Source organism: Heterocephalus glaber, unplaced genomic scaffold (assembly GCF_053883595.1).
Source record: "Heterocephalus glaber isolate CG9 unplaced genomic scaffold, H.glaber_assembly_v1.0 deba00001442, whole genome shotgun sequence".
Lineage (NCBI taxonomy): Eukaryota > Metazoa > Chordata > Mammalia > Rodentia > Bathyergidae > Heterocephalus > Heterocephalus glaber.
In genome coordinates this window covers 10,797,450-10,814,562 of record NW_028258296.1, presented here as the reverse complement: position 1 = coordinate 10,814,562, position 17,113 = coordinate 10,797,450, and the positions used below count along the sequence as shown (strand labels likewise).

General features: G+C 37.6%; 1 protein-coding gene across 1 annotated transcript in view; it reads right to left on the bottom strand.

Moving 5' to 3' along the window:
- The window catches only part of Tnni3k (TNNI3 interacting kinase), a 330,025-nt gene that overhangs the window by 84,508 nt on the left and 228,404 nt on the right, over positions 1-17,113 (bottom strand). Inside the window, 4 exon segments of the mRNA XM_087212909.1 lie at positions 10,375-10,488; positions 10,491-10,503; positions 14,582-14,634; positions 14,916-14,968. Coding sequence (XP_087069035.1) covers positions 10,375-10,488; positions 10,491-10,503; positions 14,582-14,634; positions 14,916-14,968 — 233 coding nt within the window.

The following is a 17,113-nucleotide window of genomic DNA, read 5'->3' as shown; positions in this document are numbered from 1 at the left end:
CTGTTTGATCAGTATTATTCTGTTCTGCAGCCAATGATTTCTATGCCTTTTGAAAACCAAGCTTATAGTTGCTTTTATGGAATATGTTCTGTATCAGGTATCATAATGGAATCCTCTTAACAACTATGCAAAGTAGGTATTATTATGCATGCATGCCTAGTCTTTTATTTATAGGCATTTTAAATGTAGCTAGTAATTGGTGTAGCCTTTTGTTTCAAAGTTCATGCTTCTTCAGCACATATCACCTGAAAATATTTCATAAACAGCCCATGATGCTCTGTTTATTCCTCAGAAAAAATTATTGTGCACCAATGGAAGGATTGCATTGCAAGCTATTTCTGCTTTCTGTCTCCTACACTGCGGTGTTGTAAGCATCTGTCTACATCCTAGTGAGTTCTGAGATATAACCCACTACTTCTCCCCTATCAAAATTCACTCCCACTCAATTCTGTTTATCCATCTACTTCCCGTAGATCTGGGGAAATTACATGTAATATAACTTAAAACAACACATCTTGGTTTATAGATTATTCTGAATTACTATCTCATTTTTCCAACTGTGAAATTAACTTTCTTTGTAGAAGTTGAGAAATTAAGCAAACTAGAATGAATAAAATCTTATTTAGAAGAAACAGTTGTTTAAATATTTGGGAATTTGTTATATTTTTATAAAATTGAGCTTATGTTGACATACAATTATGTAATTCCTTTTTTCTAAATTAAAGCATAAATTTAAGTAATTAAGCATTTTCTCATGTTATTAAAACTGTTAACATATTTTAATGACTGCATTTACGTGATTTACTTAATCACTTCTCAATTTTAAGTTGTTCCAAATACTTCAAAGAATATGTTATTCAGTATGAATTTTCCTATTTCAGAAATAATACATTTGTGATATATTGAGAGGAGAAAGTTGAAGAGCATATCTACTTTATACACTTTATCTATATTGATAAGTTATTTTCCAAATAGTTGTGTTAATGTATACTCTCAGCAGCAATTGTGAGACGTTAACGTGGCATCTGCATCAGAAAAATATTTTATTAACTTGAGAGGCAAATGTACCCATTCATTGTTGTTTTGATCATGTTTTTACTTATCAATGTGACTTTTGTGTCGTGAAAATTAGTCACATTGCACTCCTTTCATTGGTGACTTTTGAGTACTTTTAATTGCTTCCAGAGTTAGGTAAATCAATAAGCAAACAAGTAAATGAATGCTTAGTGACCACTGATCTTCTCCCTCTAATTTACTTTGTTATGACCATTTAGATAATATTGAGCTGGTGCATGTAAACCCACGTAGTAAACAGATTTAAACTCATTATAGGTCTCTTAATGTGTGGAGAGAGACTGTTCTTAAAATGAGTTAAACTCAGACGCAGATCCCAGTCATCTCTCTTTGAAATGCTTAGATTTTCATATCAAGTGTACAGTTTACTCGTTTACTTCTTGGCATTGTGTCTGGAAAATTAGTTTAAGAGAAATGATATTTAATTCTTCACTATTCAGAATAGATTCTGCAAAGCTCTGACACCTCCTTCTCCCATTTGCTTTGCTCATTCTTGGCCGGGATACTACTCTTTATTGTCTCCACCAGAGTGGACGATACAGTGAGGGGCTGTGGGACAGAGATGTCTCACCTCTAGATCTGTCAATCTTGCTTAGGTGGCTATGCTACACTAACAGATGAGAAATCTTCTGGTACCACAGATTCAGGGAAGGGACTGTCAGCCCATTCATCAAGTTACTAGCTTGATTGTTTTAAAATATGTTAAATAATTTACGTAAATATCAGTTGCTTCTTACACAAAGCAAACTTTTGTCATTAAAAGAAAATAAAATTACTTTAAAATACCTGCTATTTATTAGGCAATTGTTATTTTTTTCAACACTACCCTGCTAATTATAATTTATTAAAACGCAATAACTTCTAGAGTAAAACTGTGTGGCAGAACATTTTGCATTGAAGAAAGTGACCCACATTTTTCAGTATACTGGCATAAAGATTTCAGCCCTGAAAATGCCATGGTATCACTGAGAAACAATTTAGTTTGTTTAATTTCAACAATATAAATATACATTTAAATAACCATGGTTAGTGGCTCCACAATTCCAGGGAATAACTTTTTCTCTCTCATCCTGAATGATGAGGCTACAGTTAAATATAACTTCGTGAGTCAGACCTGAGGATCTATATAACCATGGGAACAATTTGTGGATTCAACTTATTCCTTATTTATCAATACTTTATCAAAGGAAGAAGATATGTGAATGAAAATTATCAGTGTTGCCTCTCAAAAGAAATACCCCAGTGAGTTACAGAATGAGCATCCGACATAATATGCAATGACTTTTGTCCATTTACTCACATATCAAAATGTATTGAACATTCTGTGTAAATGATAACAGGCTAAGGAAACATTTGGCATTAAACTTTTCTGTACAATTTTGTAAATGAAAGGATAATTAATAAATGAATGTCTGATTTGTCACTTTCTTTTTATGGTACAAATGTAAATCCTGAAATATGATTCCATTTGCCTGGCATTCTTTTCCCTACTCTCTTTTCCTTTATGACATCTGTTACCCTCTAGGTCAGTGATGGCCAAACTTTTAGAGACCGAGCGCTTAAACTGCAACCCAAAACCCACTTATTTATTGCGAAGTGGCAACACTGCAATTAAACTTGAATACTGGGGATTTGCTTTAGATAAGACAACTCACAGGACTTGTGACATCATAGCAAAGTGGGTTCTGCATTCCCACTGAGGCACGCGTGCCAAGGTTCACCACCCCTATTCTTGGTCTTTTCTCAGATCGACTTCTCTGGATGTGCCCTCCCACAGCACCTTATACTTTAACAGCATCTACTATATCATACATAATTCCTCATTTACTTTTTTGCCTCTGCACGTAGATCATAAGCTCATTGTGGTCATGGGCTGTATCTCTTCATGATTGTTTCTCCTGGGCTTAGCAAAGTAACTGCAGTTAATAGATATCCAAGAGTTGCACTGAATGAATAAATAAGTGTGATCATTTGAAATATTACCTCACTGGGAAATAATAAAGATACTGCTATATTCATTGAATGAATGAAAATGATGGGTTAATACCAATAAGAATCTTACCCATTTTTGTTTTTAGAACAGAACACAATGGCTGGCCATCGAGAATCTTTGTAGGATAAATACAACGTTTCGTTTAATATTAAATTACAACATAATCAGGTAAATTACTGAGACATACTGGTGAATTTAGCCAACAATACCTTTTGTTCAAAACATTTGGGGAGGAGCCTTCATAAATGGAAGCAGTATCTCACATTAGGAAAGTCTCCCAATAGGAAAGCTTCAGACCCAATTCCCATTCTGACTGCTCTAAACTTTCTGAGGATTCTAATTAAGCCTACTTGCTTCTGTGAGAAGTTCATGGATATAACATGCACTAGGGAAACCACAGCCTCTCTGTGACAAGCTTGAGCTTCTGGAACAGGGAGCCACACATTTAAGCCTCGAGTCCATCAGCATGGGACACTGAGTATGCCTGAAAAGTCCCTAAACCACAGGTTGTGATTAGGACTAACCCGAATAGAGAGCGTGCACTTGGCCTGCTGTTGGCTCCCAACAATTGTTATGGCTTCTGTGTCTTTGTAGCTGTTATTTGAATCTGCAAATCTGAAGCTGTACTATACTCTCAGTTTGAATCTAGAAAATGAGATGTAAAAAAGATGATAGTATGCTTTCTGTTCTATTTAGGCCACAGATATTAAATTCTTTGGGGTTTTTCTTGGGGTATGAATATTAGGGAGTGAATATCAAGTACAATTTTACATTGAGTTACTGTAAATTTGGAGACTACTACCTATCTCATCTGTCATCAGGGACAGCTTATAATGTAACAGCACATTGCGAGTACAGTGGGGAGCATAAATATGGAATTGGCCATGGTAAACGCAGTTGTCTATCCCCTCAGTATGGGTACATTGGTACTAGACTCAAAATTCCTAAAGTAACTTTTCTATTTTCTAAAATTAAATGTAGGCACTCATATTAAAAAGAAAGAAAGAAGAAGGATAAAGTAAAATATTTTTCCATTGTATTAGTAAGTATTGACCAGGACAGAATTGCCTGACTGCTTTTTGCAATGTTGATTGTATGTATGCGGTTTAAAAATACAATTGATTTAACTCCATTGTTTTTAACCAGCCAGGCTGTGGTGAAACAAAGCAAATGTGTTCTACCATCCCAGCAAGAACTAAGACACATTCTTTGTTAAACTGACACTTTTCAATGATGTATCACCACAGTGTACAGCATCTGAGAGAGACTATGAGATTGCAATCTTGAGATTGTACTAAGAATTGCCTAATTTTTTAAACCACATCCCATTCTCATTACATACTGTCAGAAAAATAGATTAATTTGCACCATTGTCTATCCCCATTGCAATCTTTGTCAGTGTAATGAAGTATCGGGATGTTAGTATCAGCTGTATTCACAGAAATATCACCATCTATTGAATATATTTAATCTTTCCACTGGTTGGCTTCTCTTTTCAGTGATAAACTGATATGGATTAACATAATACAGATGAGATTTACTTTATTCCTACTTTCCTCCCACTTGTCCACATCATCAATGTGTTTGTACATTCTGAAGTCATTATATATTCAGGATGCTTTTGGATCCTAATCATATATGGAGAAATACATGAAAAGGTATAGAAAATGGAGATGGCTTCAAATACTCCATCCCTATGGAGTAACTATGTCTTATAATTTAAAAATTTATATTTAAAAATTATGTGTGAGACCGAAGAAGTCTGCAAGCCATGTTTGGCTCCTGAACTTTCAGTTCACAACTTCGAATTAAAGTCTCAATGTGAAGTCTCACCAAAACCTGGCTATAATAAATTGGCAGATGCTCTCAATTTTCTGCCACATCCCAGACTTAGTTAAAGCTTGGCATTAAGGAATCCCAGAACACCAAGTTGAGTCTCCTTGTGAACCAGCTGGCATCACACAGGAAAACAAGATGCTTTTCTCTTTGGCCTCAAACTATGATCTGAAAGTGAGCCACAAAATGGGGTACCTGGTCATAAGGGAATGGGACTGGACACAATACATACTGACAGATTAATTTACCCCAGCTTTCTTCTTTAGTTTCTCATGCTATATCAGAGGAGACAAGCCCAGGAGAGAAGCAGAATCTGGGAAGCAGGTGTTGATTTGTTTCTCTGAAATGTATCCAGGACAGATCTTGCTTGCCAGCTTGCACCAGCTCTTTTTTCATCTTGCCTGGTTCTTCTCTCTCTGGTTGGCTTTCCACTTTGGCTCCTGTTCTTCCCAGTGTTTTTATTACTCTCACAAATCTGTTCCTTTTCCTGTATTCATCGTCATGCTCTTGGCTAAGTCAGAAGCCTGGAATTCACCCCTGACTCCTTATTCTCCATGGTGTTTCCATCTCAATCTACTGAGAAATCCTATTCAAATCTCTCCAAACCAAACTCTACTTTCTCTTCCAAAGCTACTACTCCATATAAAGTCTTAGACATTCCTTCTACAAGACCTGGTCTCCTTTCTCCTGGTTTTGAAATCCTCCAATCCTGGCTGTGCTGTGTAACAAGAGAAAACATTTTAAAATAGTAATAGAGTTGCATTATATCTCCTCTTAAAATTCTGCAATGACTTCCATTATTGATACACACAGGCCTATTATGTTTAATTTATGTGTTAATTTGATTGGCTCATGTGATAACCAGATAGCTGGTAAAAGATTATTTCTTGGTATATTTATTAGAGTATTTCTTAAGGAACTAATGTTTGAATAAGTAAACTGAGTAAAGAATATCTGCTATCATCAATTTGGGCAGACATCACTCAATTTATTGAGGGCACCAATAGAGTGAAAAATCTGTGTAAAGGCAAATGAATTATCTTTTTCTTGTGAAGCTAGGGCATTCATTTCTCCTGCCCTTAGAACCAGAACTTGGAGTTCTTGGGCCTTCATATTCTGGAACATACATCAAGCCCTCCAGGGTCTTACCCTTTGGTCTCAGACTGAATTACACCACTGGCCTTCCTGGTTCTCCATTTTGTAGATGGCATATTGTGAGACTTTTGTGGTACTTGGACTTCATAATCATATAAGACAATTTCCATAATAAAGCATATATGTGTGTGTTTGTGTGTGTGTATTTGCACATGAATGTTGGCATCTTATTGGAGCGAGTATTAGTCAATTAGTCAGCTTTCCCTCTGCTGGACCACAATACCCAACACTGACAATTTAAAAGAAAAGTTTAATTTGGCTCATGGTTTCAGGGATTCAGTACATGGTAAACAACTCCAAGGCAGACACTATTGCAGAAGAGCATGGCAAGCAAAGCTGCTTAGTTCATGGCAGTCAGGAAGCACAGGAGGGGAAAAATGCCAGAGAGCAAAATTTCAGAGCTCCGTGACGCATCCAGACACATCCAGAATTGTGGCTTAGTAATACCCTGAAGGTTCTTAAACCAGGCAAGCTGACACAATGAAGGCTAACCATCACAGTTCTGTTTCTGTGGAGTACCCTGGCTTAAACAAGGATCTTCACCATCTGGCTTCATTTTGACATTTACAGCAGGTGTCTTGCAACTCATGCCTTTGTATGTTCTGATTTGTCCCTCCTGAATTATTTATGAATTTCCTATGTCTCTGGACCTTGCTGATACTGCTTTTAGTAGAACACTCCCCCACCTCCCCACTGTTTACTTATTTAATAAATAGTCATTTTTTAAGATCCAGTTCAGGTATCATCTGCTCTGAGAACCTTTCCCTGATGTATTTTTTTCCCTGCTTCAGTCTGGGCAGGAGGTTGAACCAGTCAGCACTCTTGACCTTCTGCACATCCCCCTCTAGTCAAGCTTACTTTACTGCTGGTACTTTTCTTTCTCTGCTGCACTGGGTGGTTTGAGGACCTGAGAAATTTTTTATTTCTCTTTCTTTTGCTCTTACTCTAGCATGGTTTCTGGCTGCGAGAAGTGCTCAAAAATAATAACTACACTTTACATTTTAAAAAATTAATTTTATTGGTACATTTTAGGTATACAATGTAATGATATTCATCATTGGAAATTTGCACCTTTACATGATCTCTCTTGGTTCTTATTTTTTCCCCATTCCCTTGCCCTCCCTTTAACCCCTCCATCCCTCCCTATTTACAAAGACTTTGCACTTAACATTTGTTGAATGCTTACTACTGTCACCAGTCTTCCAACTCTTTGAGGTATATCTATCTTTAAGCCTATTTTAAAAATAAGCTCAGGTATAGTTAAGGGACTTGCACCAAGTCACAAGACTCATGCTCTTACACATTATGCCAAACACAGTGTTAACCTGAAAAATGTTTACTTTTAGGAAATTAAATTAATTGTCAACATTTAAAAATCTTTAAGTTTCCAAAGAAGCAAACAGAAATTAGTTGTAAGGTAAGAATAAGCAGGCATACCTATATCCCCATTCAGTACCATCTGGCTGCAGCTGGGTAGCAGCTGTTCCCTTGAGCCAGGCCAGCTGACTTCCTATTCATCATATTTTGTGCTTTGAGCATTTGTGTGCTTGTGCTGGCCCTGTGGGCCCTTTATCTTGTGACCCTTGTGGTGGGGGATGTGAGGATTTTTTTCATCCTTTCTAAACTGGAGATTAAAAGGTTAATTTGAATATGAATCTATTGAAAAGATACTCTAACTTCAAGTTCTCCTGAGTGTATACCTGCACTTGTGTAGGAGTCTATGCTAATATTGGCGTTCTATTTTTATCTTTCTCCCAGTGGGTAGCATGCTGCTAAATCCAGAAGGATGAGCCCTGTATAATGCTGCTACTACCATAATTGATAATGCTGTCCCACTCTGTCGTCATGGATTTGTTGCTCATTGTAAATGGCTAATATGTAGCTTATATTAAATCTGATGCTTCACATAATTTATTGCTGAACATATGCTAGATTGCCTAACCACCACAATGATATTAGCAGTCTCATTTCTTGATGCATGGTCACTGTCCAACGTTTACAAATCCAGCATCTATCATAAACAAATTTTCTTTCCAATAAAGTACTATAAATTTTAATATCTGGAATTCTGAAACCAAGTTATTCTTAGGCAAGACCTCTAACTTTCTATTAAATAATATCCTCTCTCTAAAAAGAGTAAGTATTTCAGGAGGGGGAGGTGCATGAAGAGAAGGGTATCTTTATCTCTTTGAGATAATCATTTTAGAATTAACAAAGCATAATGGAGTAGAGAAAATTATAAAACTGTGTGAGCAAAATATGATAAAAATTATGATAAATGATGACTTGGAATACATAGGAAACTGTTCCTAACTTGATTTTAGACAATTGAGGAAGAATTTTTTAAAGAAGAAATCCTATTTTAGCTAAGAGCTAAAAGTAAATTGGAGTTACTATATAAAAAGCAGAAGAGTGTTTCCAACCAAGAGACTAGTGTGTGCAGGGCATGGAGGTCAGAGGAAGCAAGTAAGGGAAGTGAAATCATCCCTGGGGTGGGAGGCTGAGTGTCACGCTGCATGTGACAAGAGGCAGACCTAGGGAGGAAAGCAGGAATCCAGCTATGAAAGGCTTATAGATTATGACAGATTTCCCTCCGATTTAGGGTGGCTGCTGTATACAATAAGTTAGGGGGGCCACATGATTAAATTATAATTTTGAGAAAGCTGGATTGATGGAAAAAAGATGGGGAGCAAAACTAAAGATGAGACTATTGGGAGATATTGTGCAGTATTTTTTATGTCAAATAAAGAAGAAACACTGAAGTTGAACGTAAGAGATGCATTTGAGATATATGGATCTGAGATATGAGGAAAAGAAAACTGAAAATAAGAAAATAAGGTGGGAGAAGTGGACTGACTTGAGAATCACTGGAGAACATTTTAGAGTGATGGAAATATTCTATATCTTGATTCCAGTTTTGGTTCTGTAAGTATATATATTTACAACAACTCATTGAACTATTGACCTATAAGGGTAAATTTTCCTATGTATAAGTTATACTTTAATAAATCAAACATTTTTAAAAGACCTTGCAGTAGTTTAAATGAAAGATGGTGACTTGAGCTAGGAAGATGGTGGGTGTGGTAACCGTAGATAATTCCAAGTTACACTAGGAAATAAAATCAATGGACCAGGTTGAGTAGAATGACACAGGGCTAAGAGGAAAGGAGATGTATCTCCCATAAAAAGATGCCACAGTGCATTTACAATTATAATTGGTTTGCTATCTATTCAGCAATCTTATCAGAATGTAAACTCTAAGAGGTAGAGAGACAACAAGCAGACAACAAGCACATCAGAACCACATCTTACGAATGGCAATGTTGGTAAGTAAGGAAAGTCCTCACCTCCACACTCTGACAAGTGTTAAGTTTCATCATTTAAGACAGTGAAAAGCATACAGAGAAAGATTAGGACAATTATATCACTAAACTCTGCACAAAGCATCTAATTCATGAAAAGCACCCTGTTAGACTGTGGGGAAAAATACATTGAGAAAAGAGTAAGAGATGTGAGCTTTTGCTCTGTACATGAGAACCAATTAATATTCTGGCTAAGTTTTTTTTTTTTTAACTTTTTAAAGGAATGTTTAACTATTTTCCATTTTGACTGTATTCTTCTGATTTATTGTTATAAAGTGACCCTTAAGAGCTTACAATATAATTCATAACAAGCTTATTTATAATTTCATTTGGAGGCTGCTTTCTAAGCATGCTAGGTTCTAGGGATGCCAAGTTCTTATGGAGTTTCCAGTTTAGTGTGACAAGATGTGAAAATACCACAAATAAAATCAATAGGCAGATGCAAATAAAGTTTATCTGGACCCTAAATTATCTGAACCTCCTTCCTGTGATTATCTCTAATTTCTACATCTACACAAAGTATAAGGTATAACATCGATGAAATTAAGCTCATTCAAAAAGACCAATTTTTTAAATGTGTCCACATAATCTGAAATTATTAGGAAAAGCAATTGTAGCCCTAATTTAGGTTTCTTTTGTGTTGCTACTTTTCCATCCCTATATAAACATTAAAATATTTCTAAAATCTAACTTCAAAAAATTTAGCATTGTCCGCATTATTTGTCCCGACATGCCATGTGACTACAGTGACCTGCTTGCTTTCCTAAAAACATAGAAATTCGTGCAATTTAATAAATCATCCCTACACTTCTGAGGGCCGGTGTCTAGTTTTCTGGAGCACACATATTCAAAACGGTTTGAGAGTGTTTCCTTAGCTCCTCTCTTCTCGTCCCACTGGGAAAAGAGAAAAGCATTTTTGGGGAAACAGGCCTTTGGGTGCAGCAGGCCTTACCTGCTTGAGATGAGCGAAGGGAATCTCACCAGTCAGCAGCTCCCCCAGACACAGCGAGCAGCTGAAGACTTCGGCCTTAGTGGTGTAGCGGGCGCACTGCGTGAACACCCCCGGGCCATCCAGCGCAGGTTCTGCTCCGGGGCAGTCGCAGAGCTACCGTCAGGGTTGCGAGCTCACCTAGAGCGGTTCTCTCCTCGGCACAGACTCCTTAGGGGTCCCTGATGCTCTCTGGCACTTTTTTCTAACCATTATAAGATCATAAAACTCATAATTCTTCCGACATTCACCAATATTAATCATTACGCTACTGTCTCATAAAGTGATTTCCACAACAGCAACATTTCCTTATTTTCCTTTTTCCATCCTTTTAGTCTGTGAGCTCCTTTCTCCCGGAAGCCATTCGGGCTTCACCACAGTGAACCACAGATCCATTCAGGAACCCCATGACTCCCTGAGAGTGAGTCAGGCCCCCAAAGAGGCACCTGTCGCTTTTAGGTCTTCCGGTTGTAATTTGGGAAGTCATTATCCTAGAAACAGAGTATTCACAGCTGAGAAGAGAAAGGGCCATAGGGGAGCGCCCAGAATTTTCCTATGAAGTAGATTTCTTATTGGCAGGACAAGTTTATCATATGTCCTTTGTTTTCCCAGAGGTATTTTCTTTGAATTCTTCTTGTACAATATTCCAGAAAATAAGCCTATAAGATGCTACAAATTTCTCCATCAATATTATAGCCTCATCTGTTTAATGACATTATTTAAATTCTTTTAATTTGCAATGCATATTTTTCAGTTTAAAAAATAAAGCTTCCATCCTGGGATGCAAATGCATGCATTTGGTTTATTTGTAGTTTCGGGGACAGACACTACAGTCTGAGTTAGGAGATGAAAATTCTAGGTTTGGTGGTACCATTGACTGGGCAGCTCTGTTCACCTCTCATTTTTCCTCAACCTCATATTCCTCAAGGGCAAAACAGATGAGTCAGGCTCTTCCAGCTCTAGAATTGTACGACTCCATATTATATCAATTCACTTTGCTAAATTCCTCTGTATGTCTACCGAAGGAAACCAGTATTCTATTATTACTTTTACTGAAATCCTGGGTATAGTGCTGGCTGCTGTTAATTCTTTTGAAATGTCTACCTTATTTTGAAATCATGCATAATTACAGCTTTCCAAGAATATCTTTATTCTGATTATGTTGCTCTCATGCAATTCTCCCACATGAGCTTTCACATTCCAAATAGCCTCCATTTATACAGCAGATTATGCCTTGTGTCACAACATTGCGTCAGTGGGAGTAGGCAGAGAGTGAGCCCATTTTTTTTCCCATGGAGGGGGCCATAGAATGATTAGAGAACTTAAATTAGGTCACATAACTAGTAAGGAATAAAACAGTCTCCAAAACAAATCCAGAGGAGTGCTGTGCTTAAAGACTATGTTGCTAGGATAAAAGGATTAATGGAACTTGTTGTTGGTGAAATTCAATTTAATTCTGCTCCACAAAAGTTTATTTAGTCAAGGAGTCTCTGAGGGCTGCATTTTAGAATCACTTGGGTGGAATCTTGAAAAAAATACAGATAAGCCTTGGGCCAATGAAATAATAAATTCTGGGGTTGGATTCAGGAATTGTGCCCACACTGATTTTAATGCATAGCCAGGGTGGAGCCCCCACTTAGGGCCCTCAGCATCCCCGGTCCTAGGTTTGTGGGTTCTGCCACTTTTCTGACCTTCCATCCCACTCCTTTCCGCCTGGCTCCACCCACTGCAGCCCCTCTAGCTGCAGACACACAGAATCCTCCTGCTTCAGAGTCCTTGTACCTACAGCTCTCCCTGTGTGTGACACTTTTCTCCAGGTCAATGGCCAGGTCCCATGACATGCTAGCTTTCTCTCTCCCACCTAAATGGCATCTCCATCACTCTCCACTCATGTACTCTGTGCTCCCTCATGCTTGATAGCACTCATTACCACTTAATATTTATTTTGTTAATTGGCACAGCATCAGTTTCCTTCTGGTGTAAATTAGCTCCAGAGGAAGGGACCTCCAGCTTTGAGAAGAATATTTGGCATCTAGTAGATGGTCCATACATATTATTTGACCAGATGAAAGAGATCTATTGGAGCATCAGGTTTGGGTTTGGTTTGTCCCCCAAGGGGTCCCACATTAGAAGTCTCGTGGCCAACATGATGATGTTGGGATGTGGTGAATCTTGAAGAGGCAGAACTTGGTGCACAGTGAGGTCACTGGGCTGCTGCCTACCTAACTGAAAGGATTAGTGCACTTCTCATGGGATCCCTTCACTCCTAGGAGAGGGGTTGCTATATAAAAACCAAGACTGGCCCCTTCCTTCTCTGGCTTCCTGTCTTGCCTCCTTCATGCACATGATCCCACCATGATGCCACCCAGCCTGTGTGACACAACCAGCAGAACCCTTGCGGGAACTGGCACCAGGCAGTTCTCTCAGTCTTCAAAAACGGGAGCCAAATAAACCACTTTTCTTTATAGAATGCCCAGACTCACATATTTTGCTGTAGCAATGGAAAACTGACTACTGCACTAGAGGTAACTGTTCTTATGTTACAGCATGGCTCCTAACTCCTCTCTCTCTGACTCTGTCTCTCCTGGATATGCTAACAATGCCAAGCTATTTGAAGTTCTCTGCTAAACTCTGATTTCTCACCCTCCCCTTTGTCTCTGCTCTGGGAGCCCTCTGTCCTTGCTCACGCCCTCCCACCCTTTGCATCCTCTGATGAACTCCACTTCATCCCACCTCAGTTCAGGATGTAGGATACTTTTATCACTAAACTGCCACACTGCTTTAAATCTATCTGCTTCTTACTATTTTTTTCTCATTGGAAAATGAGTTTCTTGAGATCAAAAACTAGATTTTAAAAAAATTTTGCATTTCCAGCCCTCTGGACAATTTCTGACATATGGTAGGCCCTCCATAAGTGTCTGTGGAGTGAATGGAAGTACAAACTAACAGGGCAAAGTGGAAGGAAGGTACAGAAAGCAGAGAGAAAAGACAGGGGGCAGTTTGTAGAAAGGAATGTGTTTAACCTGGGTAAAATCTGTCTGAGCCTTACATGATGAACAGTCTTTATCCAGGGGTGCCCAAGGAAGCTATCCAGGCAGAGGACCCACACTGGGAATGGCATGTGTGGGGAAGGGGTGTGGGTGTGGCTTTGTGTTAGGACACAGGAGGCTTGAAACAAGTTGTGGTGGAAAAAGAGATCACAGAGGGGCCCTAAGACCAGATGCGGAGTGGCAGAAAATTGCTAGGCAAAAGAACTTGAATTTCAGCCTGTTGGCAGTTGGGCATCATTGCTGGTTGCTAGTAGGAGGGGAATTGTCAGAACAGCAACATTTAATGAACATGGCCCAGAATGATCTGGAAGAGAGAACTGGGGTTAGGGGCCTCCTGCAATCGTTCAGAAAAGAAATGATGAAGATAGGAAGTTATGCTAAGGTGCTGGGAAATGAGGAGTGGAGAGAGGTAGGGGAGGGAGGGAGGGAGAACCTTGAAGCTGAGGGGAACAAAATAATACCAGAAAAACATGATTAAGTAATGTGTAAGTGGAAGCAGTAAAGGGAAGAATGAAAAATTATTCCAAGTGTGGCTAATTAGACATCACAGGTAGTTTCTAAAGAGAAGTATACTTATTTTGAGGAGAGAGGTTGAGGGGAATGAAGGAGAGGGCAGATAATGGATGTAATTGCAAGCATTTTGAGAACAATTATCCTTTCCTTAGATGTTCTAATTTATATTTTGCTTAAACATTAACGCTTGGCTATACCACCTATTACCTTATAATGTTAAAATAGAAAACTATGAATAGTTAATAGACGGTGGTAAGCCACTAATTTTAGAGTTAGTTACCCATTAAATGTTAACTCTACTATGCAATGTAGTTATATAAATATGAAAGACAATTGTCTGTGTGCCTGCCATGTGATTTTTAGTTACATCTGAAACATTTTCTGTATTATTTTATCTCCAACTTTTTCCAAATATATCTTATCACTTTCTCTAGCAGAACCTTGAAAGAGTTATTTTGGAGGTTTATTGAAAATAAAACCATAAAGCATTATCATGCTACTGAGACAAAGACATTTCTGCCAGTTCAAGCAGCTTTCCTCAAGCTCCCTTTCATGCTGAGTTTGCACATTCTAATTGTCTTATAATTATAGGAACAAAGCAGCAGCAAACCCCAGGTTGCTTTGTCATGTTGTCTTCATCCAGAGATTGTAGAAATCTTGATTCTGAAAGACAAGGAAAAAAAAACATATTCATGTCAAAAGAAACATCTCAAAACCAAGGTAAAAAAATCACAGGCAAAATTTTATAACTTCATGAAGCCTTTGTCTTATTCAAATTCTCAATTTCTTTTGGCTAAGGATATTAAACAGGAAAAACTAAAAACAAATGATAGGTTTTCAAAGTGCAGTGTGAAATCCATTTTCAAAGTTTTGTAACACCAGGCATCTAGTAGAATGAAGACAGAAACTGACATCATCTGGGATATTATTGCTAGACATCTCACCTCCAAAATCGGCCACCACAGCATGCCCGTCCTCATAGAGAAGAATATTGTGACTGGAAAAAACAAATATATTTGGAGTAAGTTTTACTATTTCTTAATTCAGTTGACTCCTGAATGTATCATAGTCATCATTTGTCTTCCTAGAAGCTAAATCTTCCCAAAAGATCAACTCTGATTTTTAGTTTTGCTAATTCAAAAAAGATACATACAAAATGTGATCATGTTTCATCTAATGCTGAAAGTATACAGAATCCCTGCTGTAATAAACCATCCAAACTTGTCAAAATGATCCATTAACCGAAGATCATCTTTTCTTTTATTCAGTTTTTATTAGTCCATATTTGCAGTACATGATGTTTACATTCCTTGTGGGGAGTTGGTCCATGTACATAACACGTCTCAATTCCTTTTCTCATCCCCTTCCCTTCCCCACTCCCTGCATCTCTTGCTTCCCCTCTCATTTGAGAAAGATGCAGCTCCTTGAGGAGTTGGCTGATACAACTGGGGCTTTAGACAAAGAGTAAGAACATCACAAGCAGATCAGAGTTAGAGGTGAGAACTAGGTCCCTGGAGCCCTAGTCACAGACAGGATCCCTCAAGGAAGGGCAGTTCATGAAGAATATCGTGGGCATAGCATTCTAGCTACAATTTCAGGACAACTGAACTGTCAGACCTGTGAGATGATGTCAGTTAAACCACATTTTAAGCTTTTGAGAAACAAAATACATAAAGATCATCAACGCCTTCCTTCCAACCCAGGAGTCAGTAAGATTAGGAAGAGTGTCACAGTACATCTTAAATATTCTCATCACATGACAAAAGGTAACTATGTGAAGTGTATGGATTCATTAATTAGCTTGACTGTGAGCACCCTTTTGACATACATAAATCTTTTTGATTTATCATAAAACCATGTTCTATACTATTCATTTGTATAATATTTTGTCAATTATATCTATATAATGTTGGAAGACAAAAATGTCCTTTTCAAGAAATACATGGCCACATTAATGGAATGAGTTGTGGGAAATCTTACAGACAAGCCTTTGGTAATAAACAGTCATCTTGGGATACTTCTTACTGATAACTTTGATGTCCTTTTCGCATTTGGCTTGTAAATGAGTCATTTGACTAGCAGGAAAGCAGCACTAGATTTCTTCCAGGATACCCTTTATTCATTTATATAAATTGCATGGAATTCTTCTATCCTCAATTATTTTGCTTCATTACTAAATTTGGAAAATACTGTTCTTTTTTAGTACTCTGTAAATCCAAGACAATATTGAATGATTTATATAATGTTTTCTGGCATTGACTTGAGGTTTATAAGAATGTTACTTTCAAAGTTATCTTGTATTGTTAATTAACTTTATCTTCAGACTATGGAATTAACTGCTTTTCAACAACATTGAAAATTTTAAATGTGCTCGGTCACTTTTTGTGGAATAGCACAGTGTATGAGTATTTGAGGATGTCAAAACAGGAGTCTCTAAGATGCTATCTTAAACCACAAATCACAAATGAAGAAGTGTGATGAGAATGAAACTGTCATTGTCAAGAAATCTATTGCACCAGGAGCTCTCTGGAAGTCCAAATGCAAAAAAAAAGGATCTAAATCCTGTACCATTACGTTCTTTGAAGAACTTGAAGGGAGGAGTTCAATACCACAATACTTTGGCCTATTAGGGCTTAATGATTGTTACATTTAACATATAGCATTAAAAGATATTCAAAGAATAACTTCACTAATTACATTAAAATTTTATGTAAATCATGTCTATTATTTTACTGTTAATTTTAATCAGTTGTCTAGAAAAGAAGCCATCAAAATATCTTGAGCAGCATAAAATAGTTTTTCAAATGGAGCTGCTCTAGTTAAAAAATTAACCTCTGTTTAGAAGGTCCTTTTCTAATATAATGATCATTGAGGCAATGCCTCAAAACCATAGATCTAGAAAGACACTGAGTAAATTGTACTCCCAGGGTATACTTGTTTACTCATTTGTTTGCTTAAACTTTTTCTAATACAAGTAATACATACATTGCTAAGATTGATTTTACCAGTTAGCTACAGTTGGGGTGTTCAGCAAAAATTTATTATTCTATAAAGGAAATGTAGGTATATTTGGTCTCTGGGACAGGGAGCACATTATGGTCTTAAAGGCAGGGTATCTCAGAGTGCAGGCACTGTGCTTTGT